This window comes from Myotis davidii, unplaced genomic scaffold (assembly GCF_000327345.1).
Source record: "Myotis davidii unplaced genomic scaffold, ASM32734v1 scaffold651, whole genome shotgun sequence".
In the NCBI taxonomy this organism is placed as follows: Eukaryota; Metazoa; Chordata; class Mammalia; order Chiroptera; family Vespertilionidae; genus Myotis; species Myotis davidii.
Genome location: NW_006283994.1, coordinates 34,750 through 46,933, shown reverse-complemented (window position 1 = coordinate 46,933; position 12,184 = coordinate 34,750). Strand labels below are relative to the sequence as shown.

The 12,184-nt window shown below is 58.5% G+C and overlaps 1 protein-coding gene across 2 annotated transcripts in view; it reads left to right on the top strand.

Annotated features, from left to right (window-relative positions):
- The first annotated feature begins 3,429 nt into the window (after nucleotides 1–3,429).
- The window catches only part of GTF3C5 (general transcription factor IIIC subunit 5), an 11,749-nt gene continuing 2,994 nt past the window's right edge, over nucleotides 3,430–12,184 (top strand). For both annotated transcript variants that reach the window (XM_006754167.2, XM_006754166.2), the window contains exons 1-6: nucleotides 3,430–3,808; nucleotides 4,606–4,825; nucleotides 5,829–6,027; nucleotides 9,580–9,775; nucleotides 10,796–10,900; nucleotides 11,787–11,901. In XM_006754167.2, coding sequence (XP_006754230.1) covers nucleotides 3,665–3,808; nucleotides 4,606–4,825; nucleotides 5,829–6,027; nucleotides 9,580–9,775; nucleotides 10,796–10,900; nucleotides 11,787–11,901 — 979 coding nt within the window. In that variant the 5' untranslated portion in view covers nucleotides 3,430–3,664. The remainder of the gene's footprint in view (nucleotides 3,809–4,605; nucleotides 4,826–5,828; nucleotides 6,028–9,579; nucleotides 9,776–10,795; nucleotides 10,901–11,786; nucleotides 11,902–12,184) is intronic.

The following is a 12,184-nucleotide window of genomic DNA, read 5'->3' as shown; positions in this document are numbered from 1 at the left end:
TTCTTGGTTCATTCATTAGCCATCGCCCACTGGGCGCCTGTCTGCTGGTGAAAGGTGCCTACAACGGGCCAAGAGACCCCGCCACCATCAGCAATCAGGAGGGGGTCCCGGAGAGGGGCCTCTTCACAGGGGGAGAGGGTGCGACACCCTTTCTCAGAGGTTACCCCGAGATGAAGAGGATGGGGACAAAGGCATCGAGGCCTGGGGGGGAAGGGGGCGCGGAACCCCGAGGTTAGGGATTTGAGGGGTAGGGGTACAGGGCCCCCAGAATCTGTTAAAGGGTTTGGGGTCCCTCCTGCAATGAGGAGCCACGCGAGTCTGAGGATATGGAGGGAGGGATCCGCTTTGCATTTGAGGGAGAGAAGCGCCCCCTGGCGTCTGGGGACGGGGAGGCGTCACGGAGCCCCGCGCAGGTGGAGACCTTCACGCACCGTGAAGCCCCATACCCGGGAGGGGGTGGGGGCTGCCCTGCGGGTCGGGAAGAAACCGCTCCCGGGCCTCGGGCTGGTGCGGCAGGACGCAGCCCGCCTCCGGGGACAGGTTATACACGGGTGCGGCCCCAAGCGGGGAACCTTTAGTGCCGGTCTAACAAAATCACACGACCCAGCAGAACCTTCCAGTACCCGACCCGGCTGTGAAACGACACCCGACAGTGACTCACTGCCGCCCTGTTTGCAGAAGGCTGGAAACAACCTGAGCGCCCCTCGCAGAGGCTGATTTGTGAGCCCTGGACGGGCAGGAGTGGAACAGCGTGCGTCTGTCCCAAAGAATGAGGAAGCCGGCATGGCTGGATGCGGAGTAATTACCATGATATACGGTCAAGGGAAAAAGGAAGGTTCGGAGGGGAGTGTCTCTAAGCTACCACGGGTGGATTCATATTACAATCTGTAGGATAATAAAATGTAATTGGTATAAAAGAGGAAGAGAAAGGGGAGAAAAAGGAAATACAGGAGATGGGGCGAGTAGAAGATGAATAGCGAGTAATATGAAAGGTTTAAACTTCAATACAGGGTGGGGCAAAAGTGGGTTCACAGTTGTGAGGCCATGAAACAGTTTCATTCTTGTATCGTTATCCTTGCATTATTTTCCATTTGAACGACTGTAAACCTACTTTTGCCCCACCCTGTATATCGGCCTTACATTAAATATAAAACAATTAAATACTCCAGTTCAAAGACCAAGGGTATTAGACAGGAGGTTAGAAAACACACAACTACATCCTGCTTACAAGAGACAGGCTTAAAATACAAGGACACAGAAAGGCTGAAAGTGAAATGATGGAAAAAGACATACGCTGTGAAACCATTAACCAAAACACATCGCTTGTAGCAATATGAAAAAATCACACAAGTTTAGACTTTCCTAGCAATAAAGAGGAACATTCTGTGAGGATTAAAGGGCTGTTTGCCAGGAATAGGCAGCATTTGTAAATTTCTAGGCACATAACAGGGACCTCAATTACAAACCAAGCGAAACTGACACAGCTGAGAAGAGAAACAGGCAATCCTTATTTTAACACATTCCCACAGAGTGAGCAGGCACACACGTGCACACACCCCGAAAAGGATAAAGGACATGCACCTGACCCCTGCAAAATACACACCGTTTCCTGATGTACCTGGAACACTTAACAAGACCGCACACACGCTGGGCCACCGGGCCAGTGCTGAGAAGCTTGGAGGGAAGGGTTGGCACCGTTCGGAATGTGTTCTCTGACTATGGGGGAATTAAGCCAGAGTCAACAACAGGAAGACAACTGTAAAATCCTCCAATTTTTGGACATGAACCAATCGATTTCTAAATACGTCAAAACAATTGAAAAAGGAATCACAGTAGTTGTTGGAAACATTTTCACCTGAGGGGGACAGGGAGGGAGGAGCGGAGGGGAAATGAGGGGCCAGTTTCCGGTGGTACAGACATGAGGGACCCTTCCAGTTAGCACGGAGGAAACTCGGTAAAACTGATCCCACCATAACAATGAAAAAACAGGACGCGCTAAAGCGCTAAAGCTCCCAGGAGAAGGTATTTTCATGAACTGGAGCTAGATTTCTCCTGACACTATAGAAGGAACCCTGGCAGTAAAGGGAGCAGGCTTCTGAGGTACTGGCAACGCATGTTCTGTTGCTTGGTCTGGGCTGTAGATACACAGGTCCGGCCGCCTGCGGTGACCCACCTGCCCCAGCTTTGCTCCCTATAGTTTTGTTTTCTGACACCTGCTCATTGTAAGATTATATATAGATATATATTTCCAGAGAGGAAGGGTGAGATAGAAACATCAATGATGAGAGAATCATTGACTGGCTGCCTCCTGCACGACCCCCACTGGGGATTGAGCCCACAACCTGGGCATGTGCCCTGTGACCTCCTGGTTGGTTCATAGGTCGATGCTCAACCACTGAGCTATGCCAGCCGGGCTGTAGGAGCTTTTATAAAATTTGAGCCAAACTGACAATTGCCAGGGAGCAAGATCTCAAATGTTCTGGAGGGTAACAGGTTTGCAGGTTGTTGTTTTTTCTCTCCACCACCAACATGCAGTTTATTTTATGCATCAGGAATTAAGGGATGAAGGTGGGAGGACTTAAGCGGGGTCGGGTTACAGGATAATTAACAAGATAATGTGCTCTCTGAAGGTGCTCACACCTATTTTCCAAAGGGGTTATTAACCCAGGTGCACAAAAACCATGGAAAGGACTTGTTTAAGGCAAAGATAAACCTTTTACTAAAGAAGCTATATGCCTGGGGAGTGAATACCACCGTGACCTGCCCATTTAGACATTTATGATCAGATCACCCCCTGAGGTTACTTTCCGTTGAACCTCTTTCTCACCCACAACTTCCTAGAATGGTCCTAGGGTCCCCCCGCCGCCCCAGCTGATTGCATGATGCTTCTGTTAGGTTCTGCGTAGAACCCCGCACACAATCGGCGCTTAATAACTGTTTGGGAGGCCAAACAAGCAAAGCGCAATTCCCTCTTAAAAAACAAAACAAAAACGGGGGTGGGTGGGTAAACGAAAACAAAACAAAGCCCAATTCCCCCGCGCTCGCCGTTTCCGGATCGACCCCACCTCCCACCCACTTCCCAGCTCCCCGCGCAGCTAGAAACCAGTCCTGGAACCGCGGAGGCAGGAGTTGGGGGTCCGGCACCCAGGAAACCGCTCCGCCGGAAAAAGGTCTCGGCCAGCCCCGAGCTGTCATAGGGTGGAACCGAGGAAGGGGCGGGGATTCGGCCTAGTCCTGATTCCTTAGTGGCTAAAATTATGCAGCGGGCATAAGGGGTAGAACCAGGCTTCCGCCGGACTGCTCATTGGCTAAGAGCTCGGCTTGGTCTTTGGATTCTCATTGGCTAAGGTCGAGAGCGAGCTGAGCGGTGACCTATCAGCTTCTGGGTCCGCCGTGGGTACGTGCAAGAGAAAGGCCCTTGTCCCGCCCCTCGGGCAAACCCCTTACTTTTTAAAAACACAATGGCGAGCACTGAGGGGTAGTTTACCGCGAAACCGCGGGGCCTTCCCTCGGACCTTTGCTCCCCGAGGCCTGGGAGCTCAGGGATTTAGAGAGACGCGAGCGGTGAGGGAGGCCGGAACGAATCCTTCGCGGAACCATCGAAGCGAAGCCTCTGGGCGCACGTGGAGGCACGGACCGCGGGGGCCGGGCCAGACCCGCAGGGATGGCAGCCGACGCGGGGCCGGGGGTCGCCATCCCCGTGGAGCTGCGGCGCGAGCAGCGCATGGTGTGCGTGGAGTACCCGGGCGTGGTGCGCGACGTGTCCAAGATGCTGTCCACCCTGGGCGGCGAGGAAGGCGTCTCTCGGGTACGGAAGGGGGAGTCCCCGGGACCGCGGGGGAGAGGAATAGCGTGGTTTCCTTGGCAACGGAGCCCTGGGCAGGCGCTGGTGCGGACCGTGGGCGGGCTGTGCTAGGGAGGCCGCGGGAAACAGACCGTTGTTCCCTGGAAGCAGAGGGAAAGGACTGTCGGGGAGATCAGAGGGGAACGGGGTGTCCTTTGCACCCCGCATTCAGATGAGCCGCAGCCTCGGCGCCCGCAGCCCCGCAGGAGTGGAACACGGGGGCTCCCGAGGATTAAGAGCCTAATCCGCTGACCTGCCTGCGGGGGTGGGGGACGAAGGGCTCAGTGGTTAGGGTTGAAGTAGTAACAGTCACTCTTCTGTACCAGGCTTTCTGTCCTCATTGGCACCCTGCGGGGCGGGAACTGTCATTGCCCGCGCTTTGCAAGGAAAGCGAGGTAGTTCCAGGCCGCCCAGGAACTAGGGGGGCTGGGAGGAGTTCTCCCCTTGTGCCAGGCTCTGTGTGAGTGCTTTACACGCGCCAGGTCTTGAAATGTCGCTGTCAGGGCCCTCGCTGAACCCCAGCTCAGCTGGCAGCCGCGGAGAAGGAAGAGGCCCCCCATTTCCTCTGCCACATAACAACTACGATGCTCGGGTTTGCAAGTGAGCCTTTGGGGAACTAAGACCTCTGACCGAAACATGAGCTCCTGGCCCTTTCTCTGTCACCTGGGTCATACCAGGCAGGCTCCTGCTGAGAGAGGTACAGCCCCCTGCCGGACACTTACCTGCCACGGCTTCATCCGTCTCCCTTGGCCTCGGCACAGATCTACGGAGACCCCACCAAGAGGCTGGAGCTCTACTTCCGGCCCAAGGACCCCTACTGCCACCCCGTGTGCGCCAACCGCTTCAGTACCAGCAGCCTGCTCCTCCGGGTCAGGAGGAAGACGAAGCGGCAGGAGGGGCTGCCGGGGCCCGAGGCCCGCCCCCAGGTCACCTTTGACGTGGATATCCTTGGCATCGTCCCCACCGTTTACAGATTTCAAGGTAACTGCAGGTGCTCTCTCACTGAACTCGGGCCTCTCAGGGCAGTGTCCCCCTGCCTGCAGGAGCCTGGCGGGTCAGCCACACAAGTGAAGGGAGCCAGGAGTGCACAGACCTGCGGGCGGGAGGTGAGGGCCCCTTCCCTCCAGCAGCGGCTCCCTGCAGACCTCGGGAGGCTCCTGAGAGAACCCGGAGGTCCATGAGCGGTGCCCTAGCCTTCGGAGTTACTGTGTGGGGCACGTAACCCTCCGCAGGGTTTTTGTGCAGGTCACTGGCTTCCCTCCGCCTCAGTCTCCTTGTCCGGACAGGGGGGCCTTGAGTTCCTGAAGCCCTTTGTGAAGAGTCAGGGAGATGGTGCCTGTTAAGGGCCGGCCCACCACATGGGGGCACTGAGAAACCTCTAGTTGCAGCTGCAGTTCTCAGACTCTGAAGAGAGTAATGATTGAGGAGGTTGGAGGGGGTGGAAAGAAAAGAGAAAAGAAACTGAAGCAGGACCTGGACCTGGGACCTAGGGGTTGGGCATTTTGACTGTCAGCCATCTGGTGCGTTGTGCTGTCCTTGCGTGGACAAGCTTGCCCGTGATTTCCGTTCCTGTCTCTAAGGGAGCCAGCACCTCGCCAGTCAGGTGTGCCCCTGCCTCACCTGGGAGCCTGTTAGAAACGCACCATCCCAGATCCTGCATTTAGCAAGACCCCAGGAGTCACGGGTGCCTTGCTTCGTGAGAAGCGCTGACCCAGACTTCATTCTCACAGCACGTAACCACCCCCAGCCCAAATGCCGTTTATCCACGTGACGGGGGTGCATGGAGCCCAGTGCGTGGGAGCATTTCGGAAGCGTGTGGTTTCCGCGCCTGCCACCCAGGCCTGGCAGCCTCCGCTACTCGGCCGGCTCGGCACCTCCCCAAGAAGACCTGGGTTTGGTGCGTGGCACTGCCCCTTCCTGGGCTGGTCAGCCAGGAGAGTGGTCCCTGGCTGCGGTGCCGGCCACCTGTCTCCTCTCTTTCCAGGAATGTCTGACTTCCAGTACTTGGCTGTGCACACGGAAGTGGGTGGCGTGCACAAGTCCATGTACGACAAGGTGCTCATGGTCAGGCCGGAGAAGGAGGACTTCTTCCACCAGGAGCTGCCACTCTGCATCCCCCCGCCCATCTTCTCCCGGCTGGACACCCCAGCGGACTACTTCTACCGCCCAGAGACACAGCACCGGTGAGCCGCCCCGCAGCGTCAGGGTCAGAGCCGGATGCGCAGGAGGTTTCCGCACAGGGCCAGGTACAGAGAAGGCCCTGGGTGAGCGGTGGCCGGGTGCTTGTGAGCTGGAGGGCCCTGACAGGACAGAGACCCTGGCTCTGGGGCTTGGTTCCAGCTGAGAAGTGGCCGTTGGGTTTAGTCCCGGTCATTGCCACCCGGACCTTGCTGTCACCAGTAATGACAATATGTAGTCAGGTTCCACCTGTGGGCGTCCCCTCTGAGCCAGCACCTTCCATCCCCTGCTGGCCTCCCTGTCCCTATCCCTGCCCGTGACCTGGCTGTCTTTATCTTTCATCCTTGCTGTGCCTGTCGCCCTGTGCCAGACGCACCTCTGAAACCAGCCCAGTCCACCCCAGCTGTGTGCCATCTCCCGGAGCCATCGCTGGCTCTCGTGGTGGCTGTGCTCTTGCTTACCGTGTGCGTGATCGCTGTGTCTGCTCGCGAGAACACCGCTCCTGAGCACAGGGACGGTATCTCTTCACTCGGGTGGTTTCCCTGGCGCCTAGCATTAGAAATGCCAGGTGATGTGCATCATGGTCCGTAGCACAGACGCCCCCCTGCCCCGCCGCCGTGCGGGCCCCAGAAGGCCCAGTGAGAGTGCTGCGTCCGTATAAACGAAATGAATGCTTTCATTTGACAACCGGCAGGTAGGGGAGACCCCAGGGGCTATGGGCAAGGCAGGTCTGGGTGGGCCATGGCTTTATATTGGAGACCAGCCAGCCATACAGTGACAGAAGGAGTGGGGTTTCCTTCGTGTAGCAGCCAAGACAGAATGGTATTAAAAAAATAAAAAACCATGAGTTTGAAAACACCCGATTGGAGAATAATGTGGCCGCCTCATGGCCAGTGATGTAGCATCTCTCAGAGAAGCGCTGCGCTTGTTTCTGCAAATGGGGGCTGGTCCAGGGCACATGGCAGCCCCGGGGCCCCGACTTCTGACCCCCAGGCGTTGCGCATTGCACACTGTCTGTGTGTTTGCATGCGTTACTTTTTCTAATTACACAGAAGGACAAACATTTCTCAAATGTCTCAATTTCAGTGTAAGCTCTGTGGAGTGTGGAAATTGTGATATCCATGTCCTGTGTGGCTTGGGTTCAAGACCTGGAGGAGGACCGCACGCAAATGATGAGACTAGACAAGAAATATGGATTTGGAAACGGGGGGCCAGGCGGAGAGCCCACCTCGAGTGGAAGGGCTTCACTGGTGCCCAGGCCCGGCCAACCTTTTGTTTAATTTTAGATACACATATTGCCCTTACGCAATTCCGGTAGCAGACAGACTATCTTAAAGGTCAGTAAATATTAGTAAAGATTTACTTTGAGACCATTAGGTCAGGAAATCGCTTGAGCCAGCATTGTCTCGACTCAACTATCGGTGCATAGCTTTGGCCCTTGCCAGAGCTCAAGGTCCAACAGCCTTTTAGGTTCCTTGTTTGAACTTTCCTGATAGTATAGACAATGGGTGGCTCCTAGCAGTGGAGGTAGCGATTTGGCCTCTCCTGCCCTCCGTCATAACCTTGGTGTCTAGGACAGCCTGGCCCAAGAGAGGCCTCTGCAAGTATTTATCAACCCAGTGGATGAAGCTTTGGGGGAGCAAGATTAGGAAAAACAGAGAAACAAATGGAAAAAGATAGTTTGAAACATGGCCCAAAGATGGTGATACTCAAAGGATTGTTCATAGCATGTTAAGCGTCCAAAAGTTGGAGGACTTCAGTGCCTGCGGACTTGGTAGCCGAGGGTCACCTCCCCCTGCCAGCTGTGCTCAAGCCCATGGATTAGTGCTGCCAGGGAGAGCAGCTGGTGCTGGGCTCCCTGCGAAGAGCCAGCCCTGGCCCTTCCCCAGCCCCACCCCCACCCCCGGAGGCACTGCTCAGAGCTGCCCCCACACCAGGGAGAGTGAATTGGGATGTCACTTTGGACTTGAAGACCCAACCCCAGAAGTGTGCACCCTGAGGTGCAAAAATGCACACCCTCCTACTAAGGGTTCACCCCAAAATGAGGTCAGCTTCTTTGGTGAGCAGTTTGGTAAAATCTATTATGATTTTAGATGTTCTCTTCCTGTTTACCAAGCGCTCCCACCTGTAGGTGTTTATCCCAGTGCCTCTCACCTAAGAGTTCAAAGATACGGTTATGAGAGCATTTACAGATTAATTGTTGGCCACAGCCGGCCCGGTCAGGTCCTCTGAGCCCCGGCGTCCCCACAGCGTCCCAGGGAGGAGGGCCAGCTGCCCTCGGACCCACAGGCCCTCTGCCCCCACCACTGGTTCATGGATTTCCCAGCACATGGAAAGCACCTGCCTTTTCTCCCAGCGTTGCCATCGATTGTTCTGCGCTGCTGGCCTTGCCGGGCCGGGAACACGAGGAGGGGGCTGGCCTGGCGGGTCCCTCCTCCAGGAGGCTGAGTGGGTGCGGGAGCCCTGTCCCTGCAGCGAGCCCAGCGGGTGTCTGACCCCGGACACTGTCGCTCTGGCACATGGTTTTACTGGAGCCACTGTTTTTGAAAAGCACAGATGTGATCCTGTGATGACACTTCTGTTTCCCAGTGCGAAGGTCATTGTTCTCCGTAAATAAGCAGGTGGCACGTACTCACTGAAAGTTAAAGGAAACCACTTGAAAAGGTGATAATCACCTGAATAAAGTGTGACGTGCAGGGCGTAGGTGGAAGGGCGCTCTGAATAATTCAGTGAGTTTGGGGTGGTGCCGAGGAGAGGAAACCACCATGTGACGGTAGCTGTTGGAGCTGGGGGTGGGCTCGTGGGGGGCTCCTCACACTGTCCCCTGCTTTAGTGCAGCTCGGACGCTCTGGCTCCCGCCTCACAGAGGCGGCACTAGGCACCTGGGACCACTGGCCCGAGTGTGTTCTGTGCCGACCAGAGGGACCCACTGTGGCTGGTGGCAGGACCCTTGCTTTTGCCTCTGCGGCGTGGCACTCGGTGACACATTGTTTCTCCACCTGGATGCTGTCAGCCACCTCCGCTGGGCGCTCGGCACCGTGCGGCCTCTGGGCAGGCCCTCACCCTGGGCTCTGACTGCACAGGAGGGTGCTGCCTCCTCGCAGGCGGTTGGAGGGCCGAGTGAGTGAACCGGAGTCAGTGAGCGGAGCTGAGGCCTGACAGCGGGCCCATTGGGCCGGTGTGGCAGTGCGGCAGCTCCGTCCCCATCCCGGCCAGAGGGCCTTTGGGTTCCTCGTTTTGACTGGCAGGTGGGTGCTTGCATGAGTCTGAGGCCACCACCTCGGGACAGGAGCCTCCCCAACACTCAGCCGCTGGGACCTTTCGGCCTGGCCCAGCTCAGAGCTGCAGGCCCAGCCTCTCTGAGCTGCCTCTGGTCGCTGCCCTCTCCTTGGTGCTCAGCCTGAGGACAGACGGGTCTCGGGCGCTAAGAGCCTCTCCCTGACCCAGATTCCAGGGAAAAGCGCACAGACACAGGCCACCGGCGTCTCGGGCCTGGCGCGCTCCCTGCCTGGTCTGGCCGGGCCTGTGCCTGGTTCTCATGGCCTCTCTGCCCCCAGGGAAGGCTACAACAACCCCCCCATCTCAGGCGAGAATCTGATCGGCCTGAGCAGGGCTCGGCGCCTCCACAACGCCATCTTTGTCAACTTCGAGGGGGATGAGGTGCCCGAGCAGCCGCTGGAGGCTGCAGTGCAGACGTGGACCAGGCTCTGCACCAACCCCATGGACCGCAAGGTGGAGGAGGAGCTGAGGAAGGTGAGCGCCGCTCCGGCCGCCTGCGCTGGCCGCCTGGAGACCCAGCGGGGCTCTCACTCTGCGGTCGGCTGTGCCCACTTCTGTCACTGGTTCATTAGCACACGGCATGTTCTCACTTCTAGATGTCACGTCTGAAAGCCATGCCAGTGTACGCCCGACTGGCAAGGTTGAAACACTTAGAATTCTCTGATGGGTCCCTTTGGGAGGCAAACAATCGGTGCATTGTTCAGATGGGACTTCGTGTGGAGCTCTGGTTCCTGGAAACTCCTCCATTAGTGGGTTTGCCGCGTGCCAGGTGCGCGCAGCCTGCCGCGTGCCGGTCGGAGGCCGGGCCTGCCCTGGGCGGACACCTCCGCCCCGCCCTCTCGCTGCGGCTCTGAGAGCATGCGGCTGGGCTCTGGTCCTGGTGTCCTGCAGTGTGGACAGCAGGTCCTCGGCGAGGCCAGTTCCCTGCCGGCGGAGGCGCGCCCCTGGTTGCAGTCCACTGTCCTGGGGGACGGAGTGCTTCTTAAGGAGACTGGGCACCACACTGTGTTTAGCAGTCACGGGGGTGGGGGGTGCGGGGGGCACTGTCCGAGGCTCCTCATTGTCCTCTGGACACGGCCCAATCCTGCCTGGCTCAGGGCCCTTCCTGCCGGGCCGCCACACCGAGCCCACTGGCCTTGAGTCCTCCTGGGCCAGGCCATCTCTTCGGCCTTCATGATGTGCCAACGGGGTCCGGAGCTCCGGCTCCTTGGTCATCTGCCCTGTGAGCTGCACAAGGACAGAGGCCATGTCCCTCGTCCTTTTGGGACCCTGGCCCTGCAGCCACACGTGGCACGAGCTGGGTGTGCAGCCTGCTGAGCGGAGGGATGAGCGATGTGTGCCCCGGCCCTGGAGGCTGGTCCCTGCTGGCTCAGCCCCTACCCTCCACCGACTCCTTTGGGGAAGGGTCCTCCGGGGCCAGACCGCGCTGCCGAGTCGCCGGCGGGCGGGCTGCTGTGCTCATCTCAGCCTCTGCCTTGCCCCCCCCCCCTCCAGCTGTTTGACATCCGTCCCATCTGGTCACGCAACGCCGTCAGAGCCAACATGAGCGTCCACCCTGACAAGCTCAAGGTCCTGCTGCCCTTCATGGCCTATTACATGGTGAGTGTCTGCCCAGCCGCCACCTTGGTTCCCACCAGGGCCGTTCTGGTCCCCAGGTGACCTCAGAGCCAGAGCAGGTGGCCCTGCCCCACCCCCTCCCCCACCAAAGGCTGTCAGAGCTCTGCAAGAGCACGCTCAGCCACCTGGGGTGATTTCAGGATTAAAGAGAAACTTCGTAACTTCACGCAAAGGCATTCTACACCGTGAAGTGACTGGCCGAGTGCTGGTGGGCACCTCAGCCTCCCCGGGTGGCAGCCGGTCCCCTGCTCTCCGCTGAGGAGGAGCCGGGCGCGGAGTGCTGACTGAGGGGCCGGTTCACAGCCAGCGAGTGGCAGCGCCACTGGCCCCCGCCGTCTGCCTGGGTTGAGTGGGGCTCAGTGGGGAGATCCCCCTTAGACTTAGTCCAGGTGCATGGAGATGGGGTGTCATTACTGGGGCTCCAGAGGTGCTGGGGGAAGGGACCGTGCGTGCCGAGGGCCCCATGCAGGGTGGTGACGGTGGGCACCTGGGCCCGGGCCCAGACTTACAGAGTCGCCGTCTGTCTTGCGCGTGGGCTTTCCCTCAGGACAGGGACGCATTTGCCGAGCACTGACTATGGCCGGCACGTGGCCCAGGCTCCAGGCCTCGTCTCCTTTATCCTCACAACATGTTGGGGGGGGGGGGACTCGTGTCACCCCACCTGACAGGAAGGCTGAGGCTTGGGAGATCATGTGACCTATCTGAGGGGACAGCCACAGGTGGCAGAGCTGGGGGGCTGCAGAGCCATGTCTGCAACTCTTGAGAGTGACCCCCCCTCGCTGCCCCCACCCCAGGCAGGCACCTGGCCTGTGCATCTGTGGAGCCGGGCTCGGCTTGGGCCCCTCCCCACTCCCACCTTCTCCTCCAGATAACAGGTCCCTGGAGAAGCCTGTGGATTCGATTCGGGTACGACCCCCGAAGGCACCCGGAAGCCAAGATCTACCAAGTCCTTGATTTCCGAATCCGCTGTGGAATGAAATCGGGTAAAAACGACCATCACCTCTCTCCCCTCCCGTCTTCCTGTCCCGCGCGCTCTGGTAATTGGCCCGCGGCCGCGTGGTGGGGAGCCGGCCGCCTGGTGAGGGCTGAGCGAGGGGGACAGGGTGCGAGCTCGGACCTGGCTCCATGCCGACCCTCATTACTGAGCCACGGCCACTCGTTCACTCGTTAGTCCCGTTTCTGTGGGTCCTGGGGGGCAGGCCGGGCGTCCAGCGGTGTCTGCAGCGAGGACCGTGCCCAGGGCCCCAGCTCTGGCCCTGCATTGGA